The sequence below is a fragment of the Triturus cristatus genome, chromosome 11 (assembly GCF_964204655.1).
Source record: "Triturus cristatus chromosome 11, aTriCri1.1, whole genome shotgun sequence".
NCBI classification, from domain to species: domain Eukaryota; kingdom Metazoa; phylum Chordata; class Amphibia; order Caudata; family Salamandridae; genus Triturus; species Triturus cristatus.
In genome coordinates, this window is record NC_140594.1 from 420,547,295 (window position 1) to 420,561,709 (window position 14,415).

At 46.4% G+C, this 14,415-nt stretch overlaps 1 protein-coding gene across 1 annotated transcript in view; it reads left to right on the forward strand.

Annotated features, from left to right (window-relative positions):
- The window catches only part of STAMBP (STAM binding protein), a 196,905-nt gene extending 189,538 nt beyond the window's left edge, over nucleotides 1-7,367 (forward strand). Inside the window, exons 8-10 of the mRNA XM_085636201.1 lie at nucleotides 35-147; nucleotides 4,065-4,164; nucleotides 5,709-7,367. Of these exons, the coding sequence (XP_085492327.1) occupies nucleotides 35-147; nucleotides 4,065-4,164; nucleotides 5,709-5,765 (270 nt within the window). The 3' untranslated portion in view covers nucleotides 5,766-7,367. The remainder of the gene's footprint in view (nucleotides 1-34; nucleotides 148-4,064; nucleotides 4,165-5,708) is intronic.
- Nucleotides 7,368-14,415: the final 7,048 nt, after the last annotated feature.

Consider the following 14,415-nt stretch of genomic DNA (forward strand, 5'->3'; position numbering starts at 1 on the left):
ATTTTTACATCATCTCATTTTGTTTTCTCTTTAGACACATCCGACCCAAACAGCATTTCTCTCCAGTGTGGATCTGCACACCCACTGCTCATACCAGATGATGCTGGCTGAGTCCGTTGCTATTGTCTGTTCTCCAAAGTACCAAGAGTAAGTACAGATGTTCCCGATACCTGTTGTCTTTGACATAATAGGCGACTGCTTGTATTGGTGACTTATTGGAACAATGTTCAATTATTTGACAATTTCTTCCAGGCCTTCAGGTTGACATTATTTTGGATTCAGTGAGATTTTTGTTTCTTCTCAGAGCAGGACCAAGATGCTTTAATTGCAATAAAAGCACTCTCTAACGTAATTAGTTACTTAATGCAGATGAGTTAATTGGAAAGTACTGAAGCTGCTCTCCAAGCAACTCTGTTTATTTACACTGTAAAAATGCATTTAAAATATTTACTCAACAGGTTATTTGTACTGGATAAATCCAAAAACCGATGATGTAAGAAATTGGGAAATGGACAAAAGAGCACTTGAGGGACCGTATCAGTAGTAATTTGTTAGTAGCATTAAATAAATTCTGGAAATTTGGCTGCCAACTTGATTGAAAATATCTTCAATTAATTGTTGGCAAAATGAGACCGTTTTTTAATGGAACCTTTTATTCATCGAACGCAGCGTATCAGAGACACTCGCTCTCAAATATCAAATTGTGTTTTGTTTAGTCTGGCTTATTATGGTGGTAGTGTAGGTAGGTGGAAGTAAAAAAAATTACCTTGCAAACCGGGATGTGACCGTGGGAATTTATCCATTTTATTACACCATGTCACAGTCTGAAGGTGGTTAAATAGCTCCTAATAATGATTATGGTCTCAAATGTTCTGAACTGTAAATGTGCTGCTATATCTGGTCATAACTTAAGTTTTAGAAGGTGTTTCCCATACCTGGTGAAATGCAGATTGGGTTGGAGGCAAAAGGAATTGGATAATTTACTCCTGTGTTTCTGTTTTTCAGTCTATTTCTGAATGCTAGGTACAGAATGTAGGAAAGTGCCCCTTTTTGCATAGATACCTCCCACTTTTTGCCTGATATCTGATGGGCTTTGACTGTGTTCTTTCCCAAAACTGTACCTTTGTTTCCACAATTAGCCCACCTCTAACACACATATAAGTCACTTGTAAAATGTACTACTGGTGCTAAGGGCCTTGTAACCAGAGAGGTTCTATAAGAGCTGCTGAATGTATTGTGACACCTTCAGATACCCCTCGCCATTGCAGACTGTTAGTTTTGGTGCAGCTAAAACTGAAGAGTTGACATGGCACTAGTCCCTGTGTGCCATGCCTACAAACCACTGCCGGTGGCAGAGGTAGGTCACTTCTCTAGCAAGCCTCACAGCCCCAAGGCCGGGCGCACTATTCCACGTGTGAGGACATAGCTGCCTGGGCAATATGCATCTACAGTGTCTAAGTCCGTTCTTTGACATTGTAAGTGCAGTGAAGCCATATTGAGTACATGGACTAGGAGTTTGTCATTATTTGCTCCACAGCTCCATGATGGCTTTACTGAATGCCAGTAAATTTGATATCAAACGTCTCAGCATAATAAACCCACACAGATGCCAGTGTTGGATTTATTGTGAAGTACACTCATAGGGTGTCTTTGGGATAAACGACCAACTCTCTGGTGTACAGCTGACTTGTCTGCACCAGCCTTCCACTTGCAGACATGTTTCTGACCCCCTGAGGTGGGAGCCTTGTGCTCTCATGGGTCAGAAACAAGGCCTGCTCTGGGTAGAGGTGCTTCACACCTACCCCCCAAGCAGTAACCACATTCAAGTGCTGCAAGCTTGAGAGGTTTCCTGCCCTTTGTTATGCTAGCCAGGGCCTCTACAGCTAGAGGAGATGCCCGACCCCCTGACCAAGCCCCACTTTTGGTGGCGAGGTTGGCTGGACAATTAGTAGTCAGGAGAGGTGTCCCCTCTCAGCCAGGACCACCACTAAGGTGTCCCAAATTGAAGTGAACCCCTCCTTAGAAAATCCTCCATGTTGGATGGAAGGATTTTAGCCAATAGGATTAGGGGCTGCCCCCTCCCCAAAGGGAGGGGGTCATACAAAGGGTGTAGTCACCCTAAAGGTAAGTGACCCATTGGCTAGTACAGGGGTCTCCAACCTTTTGTGAAATAAAAGCTACTTATGTTCAATGAAAATCATTCTGAGCTACTAATATTAGTGTTGCATAGTGACCACATCAGACAAGGTTTTATTAGCAGGCACCAAACGCTACGTTACGAGCAGTGATTGCCTATGTTCATCAGGCATGGTTGCCAGCAGTAATATAAAAATGGCTTTGTCAATATGGAATGCCTCTACATAGGTGCAATGCCCCTGGCAACAAGGTAATAATATTAGTGATCATAGGTCTCCCTATTGCCTCATGATTTATTACTCAAATTTCCGCTTTAAATTTAATTTGGAAATTCCACCATGGTCTCTAAATATCAACTTATGAGTTATGAAAATACACACATTTTCATCTTGAATGTTGCTCTTCCATTTTGGTACACATATATTAAATTAACCAAGCAATGGATTCTAATTTAGTAGGCATGGCTGTACACAGTAGAGCTGGTTATAGGTAGCTGGAGAGCTACTAGTAGCTACTAATTCATAACTCTTAGTCAAAGTAACTCAATTAGATATTACGTCTTATCTGTATACGTGATTGGTTTCAGAAACAGCAACTATAATGGTGTTGTTCTTTAGTAGCCCATAATGTGTTCTCTGAAAATGTTACACCCATGTTTCAGTGAAGTGAGGTCAAACCTAGTTTCCTTTAACCCCTTCCGTGCGAGTGACGGAGCGGTTACGTCATGCGCGTCGGTTGCGCTGTGCGCATGACGGAACCGCTCCATCACGGCCCCGCCCGCGCACGGAACCTTCAGCACGGCGCGGTAATCCGCGCCGCGCTGAAGGGGTTAATACTGATGCAAAAATAGTGTTCTATGGAGACCTCATATAGTCTCTGTTACCACTCACCATAGGAAAAGTATTATCTTTATAGAAGAATGGATTCTAAATGAAAGTTTTCTTGTTTGGTCTTTGGGATCGGTGTCTGAGTCCCTTTGTGACTTTAACACAGTCTCCATGCCCAACATTGGGTTCAAAAGCATAAAAGCTGTACAGGTGTCAGGCATATCGTCTCATCCTGAGAGATGATATTCTTTTTTTTCAGACCAGATTTTCATAAACCATAAAGGATTATGGTTTATTAATCCATTCATTGTAGACTTGACAGTCGCACATGTGAGTGTCACTGTAAGAAGTTACAGAAACTGATTTGAGTTTTGCCTCCGAAGTGCATTGTCTAGGAAAGGTGGTAATAGCATTCGTGCAAATAAATGGTTATGACCCCCACCTCCTCCCAATATGCTGTTGGCATACTGAAAGTTCCAAAATAGATAAGCATTGCAAACCTGTGACGTTATGCTATTTATTTAAAAATAAAAAAGACGCAAAGCTGAGATGTCACTTCCGTTAAATCTTTTTTTTTTTAAACTCTGTGACAGAAGGGGAGAAAAGGAGCCAGTTGAAAATTATGGTCGGTGACTGGAGTTTAAAATAGTTTCCCCTTTGGCAGAAAAGGAATTTTCTAAGTGTGACAATGTATATATTTTCAACACTGGAGATGGAAGTTTAATCTGTCTGTCCCTGGTAAAATGAAAGAAAAGATATCCTATGAATGTGAAGAAGATGAAGTGCTAACTGCTGCTAGATGAGGCGAGGTAAGATCCTGGCTGTTCCTGACTGAAATGAGTGATGTCCGGCTGTACTTGAAATGTATTTGTGCAGTTTGCTGGGTGCATAGGTGTGATTAGTGGGTGCTATAGACTTTGCCTAGGAAACCGAATGAAAGATGCTGAGATTGTATGGGTGCAGGTGCTGCTGTGCTTGATGGGAAGGTCATGACGATTATGCCTTGGTGCTTGAAGGTGTCAACAAAACCAGGTGTTGATCTTAAGAAAAATTAACTCCAACTAAGTTGCTAAGATATCTATATTTTCGTTACTCCTTTAGAACAGGGTTTTTTAAGTTGACTGACCATGGGATGGAGGAGATTTCATCGTGTAGACAGAAAGGCTTCCATCCTCACTGCAAAGATCCACCACTCTTCACTGTGAGTATTCCTATGAAGAAGCATGTATGTTATTTATGTTTTTACGGAGCTTTCTATTGCGCAAACTTGACCCGAAGGTATTGGTTATCAGAGCGCTTTTACACGAGCACCAGTTGCGTGACATGAAAACACATTCATTTTTGTTATGACCCACTTTTACACTTCGCCACCTGAGAATGATGGTAGAAGGTGAGCAAGAAGGCAGGATGTATAACCAACATGTAAACGAGAGCAGAGAAAGACACCTAGCAGTATGTAGAAAAATGAGTTTGACCTGAACATTGTAGGGTGTGGTTGCACTTGCACTAATTTTTGGGGACTTTTTTTTTTTAATTAAACTTGGCCCCGAGCAAGAGAGCAAGACAAAAATGGAGAAAGGAGGCGAAAGAGAAAGATTAGAAAACTAACAAAGGCTGAAAACCGGGATGAAAAAGAGCCTGTAAGAGTAACATAAAGACTGGAATTGTAGGTTGGTGGAAGAAAGATGCATGAAGTGTAATCAAAACTGGGCAGCCTTGGTATTCGCCCATCCTTCTTTGTGGCTGCACTGGCAGCTGGCTCCTAGGAAAAACTTTGGACCCTTGTATTTATTTTATGTATTTATTTATTTATTTTACAAATTAAGCACTGGTGGTCTCGCTTGCTTTTGAGAGCACCCCTTCTCCATTCGTACCCTGAGGAACACTTCCGCCTAAATTTCTGGTACAGAAACAGCTGTATTCTTCTGCCACAGACACACTTATGTTCCCTTGCAATGTTTACTTCCCCTCAACATGATTCATTTGACTGCCATATTCACTACCCTTAACCAGTGGCAGCTGCCATGTACCGAGGGTGGTGTGACAAAAAAATGAAATGAAATGCACTTACCTTGAGACGCGACGTCCTCCTCCATCAGTCGTCTCTCTTCCAGGCAGGCTCCAACGTGAGACCCAGCCAACTCCCCTAACCAAATTTGCCGCTGCTCGAACCAGCCTGAGAGCAGCGCCAAGATTGGAGGGAGTGGCCTCCCTCAGTTTAAAATGCGCATGTCTGGCTGGCAATCCCAAGAAGGTCGGCCAAAGAGACATGCGCATTTTAAAGCGCACAGCTCCCTGCTCGGGCCAGTTGCTGAAAAATAAAATAGTAATAAATAAACTTTATTGCCATTTTATTTTTCAACTCTGGCCTGGGGCTTTCCTTTGTGGGGCGACGCTCCTCCAATCAAACAGAATAGTCGCCCCTGCCCTCAACATACACCGTGCCAGATGTCCACCTGGCAAGAGTTAATGCATTGTGCTCCTTCCCACATTCTCACTTGACTCTATGTGCCTGCCACAAGCACAGCACAGCTAATAAGCGTTTGCATTGTACTCTGTCTGGTAGTTCCAGCGAGCATAAGCTTTGTGTCTTGCCAGTGTGCACTTCAAGCAAGAAAATACCCTATATTTTAGTCCATTTGTAGAGGTTCTGACTGTGCACGTCTTGCATTATGTGTCTATAACCTCTTGTTCTTCTTTTTGTTTCTCCCCACCTTGGCTCCCCCACCTTCTCACTCTTTGCAGGCCAGCAGCCACATCACTGTCGTCGAGCGTGATATCACGGTCATGGATCTGCGATGAGACCTCACACCGGGCTACTCTGTTTGCAGTTGAAATTGTACAAAAATGACCACAAATTGACTTACCCTCAGACATGACTTGTGCTCAGTGCCCATTTCTGCTGCACACAAATGTCTGCTCTCAATTGGATGATCCCAATTAGGATATTGTGAGGGTTTCTGCAGGCTTTACTTTAGGAATCTCTTCAGCGACATTTAACTTAAATTAATATATTGTTTTTTTTAATTTAACAAATATGTAGATTTCAAATGTCAAGATTTTTTTCTAATTGAGAATCTTCAAGAATTAACACCTTCCTGTTTCTGTTATGCCTGGTACCATATTGCTAACTTCCATATAGGATGGAGTGCTCCCAAAACACATGGTTTCCAATGTTTGAACTTTATTGGAAGAGAGACCCTTGCCTACTCTGAACGCCTGTGAAGGATAGGAGCACGTGTCTCAACCAAATGCTGGTTTGTGCCTTTGGGACATCTGTCTGCGATCATCTGTCATTGTCATAATCATTTCCATAGATTAATTTACACTAGTACCTTGACATACTAGCCTGCAGTACACAGGTTATGGTACATCTTCTAAACAGAATGGCTGGAAAATGACAAACACTGGCCAGTCGAAATCCGCCTGTACTGGTGGCCAGTTCCAGTTCAACTTCATGAAGGTGCTATACGAACTACAGGCACTGTTGCCCTTCTAAGAAAGTTTTCAGTAAGTTATTCAAAAACATTTCAGGAGCGAGTGAATAGGAATTGAGGTCAACATGTTTGTCCTGTGCTGGCGAGGATGCAGAGTTTCGTTTTTTTTTGTTTGCACACCCTATGTAGCAGGTAGGTCTGTCAGAGGTCCGTGGACTGGAACATTCTTCTTGATGGACCTTTTCAGCATTCCAGAAAACACACTGCTCTACGTGTAGGAAGCTTATGTGCTGAGAATTGTGAATGGAAACTACACTGTGTATACCAAGATCTCATCCGAGGGCCTGATTCAAACTGTGCACATTGTATAAGATTGCTTTGTGGCCTTTAAATATAACATTGCCTTCTAGGCTAGTGTTTGCATTGCTTAAAGATCCCAATGGCTGTCACTCATTAGTTCTCTAGTGGAACTCAGATTGATGAGTAAGGCCTGTAAGCATTCTGCAATCAGAAGACATGCACAAGTGCAACACGTGGGAATTGCAAGTTGCCTTAGAAGTATATGTCACTACATTTGTTCCTGCTCAGTGCACCACTTCCCATAAGCTGGAGGACCATCGATGGCCTTGACATCTTTTAGCAGGTACCTGCTAATACGTGTGCTTGACCCTGAAGAACCTTCATGAACTGTTTTGGTGTTCCCCTCAAGGCAGATTTTTTTTATCATCACAGCATTTGAGGCCAGAGACCTTGTAAACGTGTTGTCATTCCGGGGTTCCTGTTTACTTCTTAGCATTGACCACATGCAGGGGCAGTGTCTTAAAAAATAACTTTTGTACTAACATTAGCCACTGTGGGGTGAAAAACGTACAAAATCTCCTCCACCAATGTTGAGATTTCTGTTAAACAACCAGTTAGTGCTTTTTCTGAGAGTTAATGAAAAGAATAAAAACAAAATACAGGAAAACTTGCTACATCCTGTCCTTTTTCAGTATGTGTCTTAGGGCAAGCAACTGGATCACTTGATACAGGTGGAACATGGTGTCTCCGAGAACACTGTAGCAATTCTTGTGTGTCGCTGGGTTCCATGGCCTCCGCTTTGGGGAATATAAATTTGAGGAGAAAGAGAACAAACCAGAAACATTGCACACAGCTTTCAGTTATTAGATCTTTCCTTTGTGCTGCTACTTTCTCATGTTCTTTAATGTATCCGCTTGACAATGTAAGGCTTCTGTTGCATGCCATTTGGGTCTTGTTTCAATTTCTTTTTCTGTTTTTCAGAAAAGTGTTCTACTTAATCACATTTTTTATTGTCCCTCTTTTGGTGCTCCAGCGTGTGCACATTTGCTTAGCTTTAACTATAGCACAGTTTGTGAGTGGCATGTTTGTCCTAGCTGCCTTTACTGGTGCCAGCATTAACAATTTGAGGTGTATGCGCCTGCATGCAGCTCCATCAACCTGTGTGTGACAACTGTTGAGCATTCCTTTTCTGGCCATCTTAGATAAATACATTCAGAAATTCAGTGCCTTCAGGACAGTGGACTTTGTTCTTTATTGCTGGATGGTATCCTTAGTAATGTGGCATCTATACCACCAGTATAATCGAGAATGATGCAAGTCTTAATCTATCTGTACTTTTTGTGCAAAGCCTTTGGTAGACTTTTGTGTATGAGATCACTTTTTTGTGCATTTAGTTGTCCGCAATAGGAAGACATTCAAACCAGACCTTATTCTGTTGACTGTTACATTGAGCATCGTTGCTGGTTGGTTCACGGTACTGTGATGACAGGGGGTTACCTGGATCTTGTCAAAATTCTCTTACTGCTAGGTAAAGATCCCCTGGAGATAGATCGCCACATGGGTCCTAATGCTTCAGAACTGGTGTATTCCCAATTTGACTGGATTCTAGCAAAATCTATCTGAATGTGTCATGTTATCATGATCTGTCTGAATGCATGATGTTATAATTTTCTCCCATAGCGCATTACCAAGTAGAGAGTCACAGATTTCTTCATTCTTTTTTGGGGGGGATAAATCTTTTATTACAGCTCAACAAGAACAACATAGTGCAGACGGTAGAACATATCAGAGCATGACAAGTCCAGTAATTTACAACATAAACAATGCGCCATGTCAGCATAATGCATTCTAAGCGGAGTCCAAGCCACTGCTCGTACAGGGCATCGCACAGGGAATGTCTGCCCCAACCCCTTCAGAAAAGTCAAGGAATGTTGTATGCACTTCAGCATAGAGACACATGCAGGTTTGCCCCCAACACCCCATAAAAAAGAGCGTACCAAAGTTTTGAGGCTTTGAAAGGAGGATGGTTGTAGTGGAAAGGTGACATTTTGGAGTGTGTATAAAAAGCAAGGAAGGGTGACCGTTTTCGATCTTTGCACTACGACCTATAATGTTCAGGAGGTGGTAGAGCTCCCAGGACTGGAGTCTCATGTGGGGAAATGCATAATTTTATCCCAATTAACTCTCAGGCCAGAGGCATCTCCAAACACCTTGAGTATTCATTGTGTCCTAGGTATACTAGGCGAGGGGTGTTGGTTAGCCGTAGATAATCAGCATAAAGTGAGAGCCTGTCCTCTGCCCATAACTTTAAGCAAAATCCCAGCAACTGGACATCACAGCACAAACAACAGGCTAGCCGGTCCATTATGATGGCAAAATGAGCGGGGACAAAGGGCACCCCTGTCTAGTGCCCCGCTAAATGGGGGGATAGAACTCTCATTGACTTTCATCTTGTCTGTCGGGAATGTATAGAGTGTTTGGAACAGGCAACTAAACCAGGGGACAAAGGCCAACCTTGTCAATAGTGAATGACAGAAAAGTCAGAGCTAGTCCACTCTAGCCAGTGCTGTGTTCAGCCTTCGCAGGCAGTGGTGTGGGCTGCACACTGGCATAAACTTGTTCTTGTTGTGGTGCACCAGAGAATGTATAACCCCTACCAATCTATTAGCCAATATACAGACAAGGATCTTGGCCTCCGTTCAATGAGAAAGATAGGCCGGTACGAGCTGCAGACTTGTGAAGGCTAAAACTCTTTAGGTACCACTAAAACAGTCCTCCCCCCCCCCCCCCCCCCTCCCCCCGGCTTAGATGTTGCAAAAACAAACCCATTTGGTACACCTCTTCATAGCCAGGGCAAGGTGTGGTGCAAGGAGCGAGAAACCCACAGAGCGTGAAGTATTACTCAATCGGTCGTCTCAGAGCCACTAAGTGTTAAGCCACCACATGCTCCTGCGATATGGTGGCAATGAACAACTTCCACTTGAAAATTATCAGAAAGGCCATATGGGAAAATGTGCACTGGGGCTCTCTCCCTACTGTCCATGGAGGGCATCAATATGTAATCTATGCAGATGGCCGAGCGATGCTGTGCCAAGTAATTAATAAATCATCTCTCTCCCTTCTTTCACTGGCGCCAAGCATCCAGCTCAATTTTCCATCCTCCCCAGTCACCCTGTCCTGATAGGAGTCGCCTCCTTGGCTGTCTGCACAACTGTGACAAGGGCCACCAACCACTGTACTGTTCTGCCGGGACTGCCTTCTTAGGCTACCAGTAGGTCTGCAGCGAATCCTGATCAGCCGGAGGCCAGTTGGAAGCCGGGAATCCATCTGTGCTGCACCATCCACCATCCGCCCACTCCTGTAAGACTTTTAGACGGATGGAGATGGAAGTGCTAATGACCTCTCTGGCCAGGTCAATTATAAAATTTAAGTCTCTGCCTTAAAAACTGTACAACCCTGAGGGTAGTGAGCCAGCTAGTTGGTGAGCAGCACTAAGGTATCTTCTACCAAACTGGGCGGGATGTAGATGCTCAGCAGACACCTCTCATGGCCCGGTAGAAGGCTGCTCATGCTCACATATCAGCAGAGCAGGTTCAAACTAGTCCCCATGACCATCAGAGGGAAGGACTTCCAAAGCAAAATGGCTACTCTTCTAGAGACAGAGGTGAAACCGGTGTGATAGGCCTTCATGTTGCCGTATCAACGCAAAACCTCACTCTGGGTGCCCCGCAAAAGTGTCTCTTGAAAAAGAAGGATGCCAGGGGCCTGTCACTCCCTATTTTGCATCACTGGACTGCGCCTAATCTTATTATTTAAGCCGTTCATGTTCCAGGAAATTATTTGGGGTCAGTACGGTCCTCATCTACAGGGTCCACTTCTGGTGTATTTGTGGTCATGGTTTAGGAAGGTATAGAAATTAGTGACTAGCCTGCAAACCTGCATAAACAACTGCCTTGCAAACTCAACACAAACCTGAACAGAACCACCCAATGTCAACTCAACGCTCCAACCCCATACTCCCAACCGAAAGCATTGGTCTTCCCTCCCGGGAACAACTCCCCACTAAAATCCAAGCTGATTAGAACAAAACACTTGCTCATAAGTATAAGGGGGTGGGAGATTAATGAATGAAGTGCTGCATGCCCACCCTTATCCCATCTAGCCACCCAGTCAAGTGGTCAAGCATTTAGAGTGTGCTGCATACCATCAGGGGAATGAACAGAGACAAACATGTCAGTGAAGCATCATTAGTAAAGTTCACTCTGAGAGAGCCATTTTAGATAGTGAGCCACAGGCCTGGCCCCCATACTTAAGGGTCGGTATCCGGGTGCTTGTCTCCACCCTTCCACCTGTAGCACCAGCCCCTCCCAGATATCATTGGGGCACTGCGAGGGGGAGCCCAGCATCCAGCATGGTTCTCCTGCCTCCCAGTCCCAAACAGAATTGCTTTCTTGTCTTACATGTCTGTGACGAGGGTCATCCTGCCTTGAACATCCGTCTCGCTGTTTTTCTGGGAATTACTTCTTATTCTACCAGCATGTCTGCGACAATTCCTGATCCATTCTGGGCCATGGGAGGCCAGGCAGCACCATCCACCATGGCACTGCTCGGACCCCACAGATTGGGGATCTCCTCAACCTTGTCCCAGGCAGTTTCAGAAAAGAAGGTCTCAACCTGAAACACCACACACAGCCTGGCAGGCAATATTAGAGTGTGGGAGAAGTGCCTGGCTCACATTTTCTGTTTCACTGCAAGGAAAGAGCATCTACGCTGTACTATGAGTATAGTCGGGGATAAGTGTGATCCTTATGTTGCTGAATGTAAAGGAGTGCTTGGCACGAGCTTCCCTCCTCATAAGGACTTTTGAGGTAGTTCATAATGTAGGCAGTGAGTGGTGAGGTGGTGGTCCGCTCATTCAAATAAGATTTTGAGAATTTCTTTGGGGTAATCCAGGTCTGAAACCATGTTGTTAGGTAATGTTCAGTGGAAGATCCTTCCACTCCCTCAGGGATGCCAACTATCCAAATGTTATTTTGGTGGGACCTGCCCTCTGCGTCTTCCACCATGTCCTCCGAAACGAGTCACTGTGACCCAAAGGGTCCACTTCATATCCTCCACCATCAATAGATAGGACTCAGTCTCCCTGACTCTCTATACCATCTTACGTAGATTATGTCTCAGCAAGGAGAAATCAATCCTGATTTTGTCCATCTTGTGCTCTAGGACGGGTTTGAATGGCCTGCAGGATCCTCTCACCAGACACACCTTCCTCCGTCCACAGAGTAAAAGGAGCCCCACCCACAACGCCCTCACCATCCGGCTGGGTGAATTTATCAATACATGTCTGGGAGGGTGCCATGTCCTTGGCCACTATTGACTTGCCACCGACCATCAGGATGTGCACAGCAGATGGGTCAGGCCTCCCTCCTCATAGTTCAGGCCCCCATGTCCAACCTCGCCGACTCCAGGAGTAGTTGGAGCTATAGAATCTGAAAGATACACATTAGTGATAGATTCCTTACCTTAGAATATCCCCAGGTGTCAGACTGGATCCGGAAAGTTTTCGTCAGCAGTACCCCTGCTCGTCGGTAGGCGTCATCATACGGCTCCGCTTATGTCGCTGGCATCGTAGCCCCCGAGATGACGTCGTCAGAGCTACTTAGACGCGCCCACGCGCGCTGACGTCAGTTCTTTCTTTTTCCGCGCAGCAGCGCAGATCCGAGAGAGAGTGGTATCCCTAGTTAAAAGTTTTAACTTGGTTTCTGACAACTTGTTTTGTCGTGTACTTGACTTCTGGTGCAATAGGGATGCCCGGGTTTAAGTCCTGTAGGGCCTGCCGGCAAAACATGTCTGTATCGGACCCTCACGACATGTGTCTCTTCTGCTTGGGGCACACCCTTGACCCCGAGGAGTGCCCCAATTGTCGGGCCATGGCGCCGAAAGCTTTGTGGGAGTGTTCCCGAAAGTTGTTGGAGGCCAGGCTATCCGTTCCGCGCCGATCGAGGTCTCCATCCCGTGGGAGGTCAAGGGACCGGTTGCGGAGCCATCAGCATCGCTCGTCGGAATCGGGGACAGGTAAGTCTAGGTGCCATAAAAAGTCAAACAAGCGACGTCGCTCTTCCTCTACCCCTCACCGGTCGCGGGACGCGGTGAAGGGGCGGGCGGTAACTCCTCCGCGGCTCCGTTGGAGCTTCCGTCATTGCCAGCGGCCTACCCACCCTTTCCGGGCCCGCACGCGACTTTGGACGAGTCGTAAGGGTTTGCCTCCGTACCGCCGCCTCTGGTCTCGGCTATGCCGGCACCATACCTGCGGCGGCGCCTGCTCGGGCCTCTGCGCCGGCCCTGGATCCGGCTTCGGCGCCGGGCATGGCGCCGACGCTGACGCCGGACGGCCCCGAACCGGGACTGGTATCTTACCCTCCCATTCCATTTCTTGGAGGGGAGTTTATCCCATTTTCCAGGGCACCTCGTCCTTACCGGCCTCTTCAGCAACCGGTGGACGAAGGGGAATACTGGTAGGGTCTGAGGACCCTCTTGCAGCTCAATGCGAGGATGAGCCTGAGTGGGAAGGCAATGTGGAGGGTCCAGTGGATCTGGATTTCTCTCCACACCCTGGTACTCTGTCCCCTTTTTCCGTGGCCACGGAGGAGGTTGGGACTTTTTCAGTGGTTTTGCGTAGGGCAGCTGAGGCTCTTAACCTCGAGCTCCCTTCTGTACCTATCCGGACCAATCTCCTAACTGAGGTCCTGCAGCCGCAGTCCTCCTCTGCGGAGCCGTTACTGCCCTTCAATAAAGCGATTACTGATATCCTGATGGGCACGTGGATTAAACCTAACACAGGAGTCCCTGTAGACAAGGGTGTGGCGTGCCGCCATCGCCCGGCGCCGGGCGATCCCAGCTTTCTCACACAACACCCGACGCCAGAGAGTCTGGATGTCCAGGCTTTTGCCTCGCCGAGCGCATTCCCTTCTGTTCCTCCGGACAAGTAATCTAGGAAACTGGATCAGTTTGGGAAAAAGATTTTTACTTCTACCAGTTCCGGGTTGCGTGCAGTGAATACTGCTTGCCTGTTGGGCCACTATTCCCATTCTGTGTGGGACACCGTGGCACAGGTGCTGCCTCAGTGCCCTGTGGAAGCACGGGCGGTTCTCTTCCAGGCCATTACCGAAGGGAGGGATGCTTCTAAATTTACTATCCGTTGTGGGCTTGACACGGCCGATTCCCTCGGCAGGGCACTTTCCACAACAGTGGCGCTCCACCGTTACGCTTGGCTCAGAACTACTGGCTTATCTGGGGATTTCCAGAACACTTTGTTGGACATGCCCTTTGATGGCACACGCCTCTTTGGTGACGAGGCAGATAGCACCCTGGAACGCTTTAAGGACTCTCGGGCAACGGCCCAGTCCTTGGGTCTTGCCACCACTTGTACTCCCTCGGGGTCCACTTTTCGCTCCTTTCGAGTTCAGGGTTGAGGCGCCCAAGCGCGTTCCTTTCAGATTCGCAAGCCTGCGCAGCCGCAATCTCAGCGCAGCCGTGGACGTGGGACCAGCCGTGGTGGGTCCCAAGGACAGCGGGCGGGTCAATCCATCACTGCCCCTGCCGCCGCCACCTCCAAACCTTCCTAGTCCGGTGTTTCAGGCCCACCAGATGCCAGTGGGTGGCAGGATTCTTCATCACCTTCCCAACTGGCGCACCATCACCTCGGACAGGTGGGT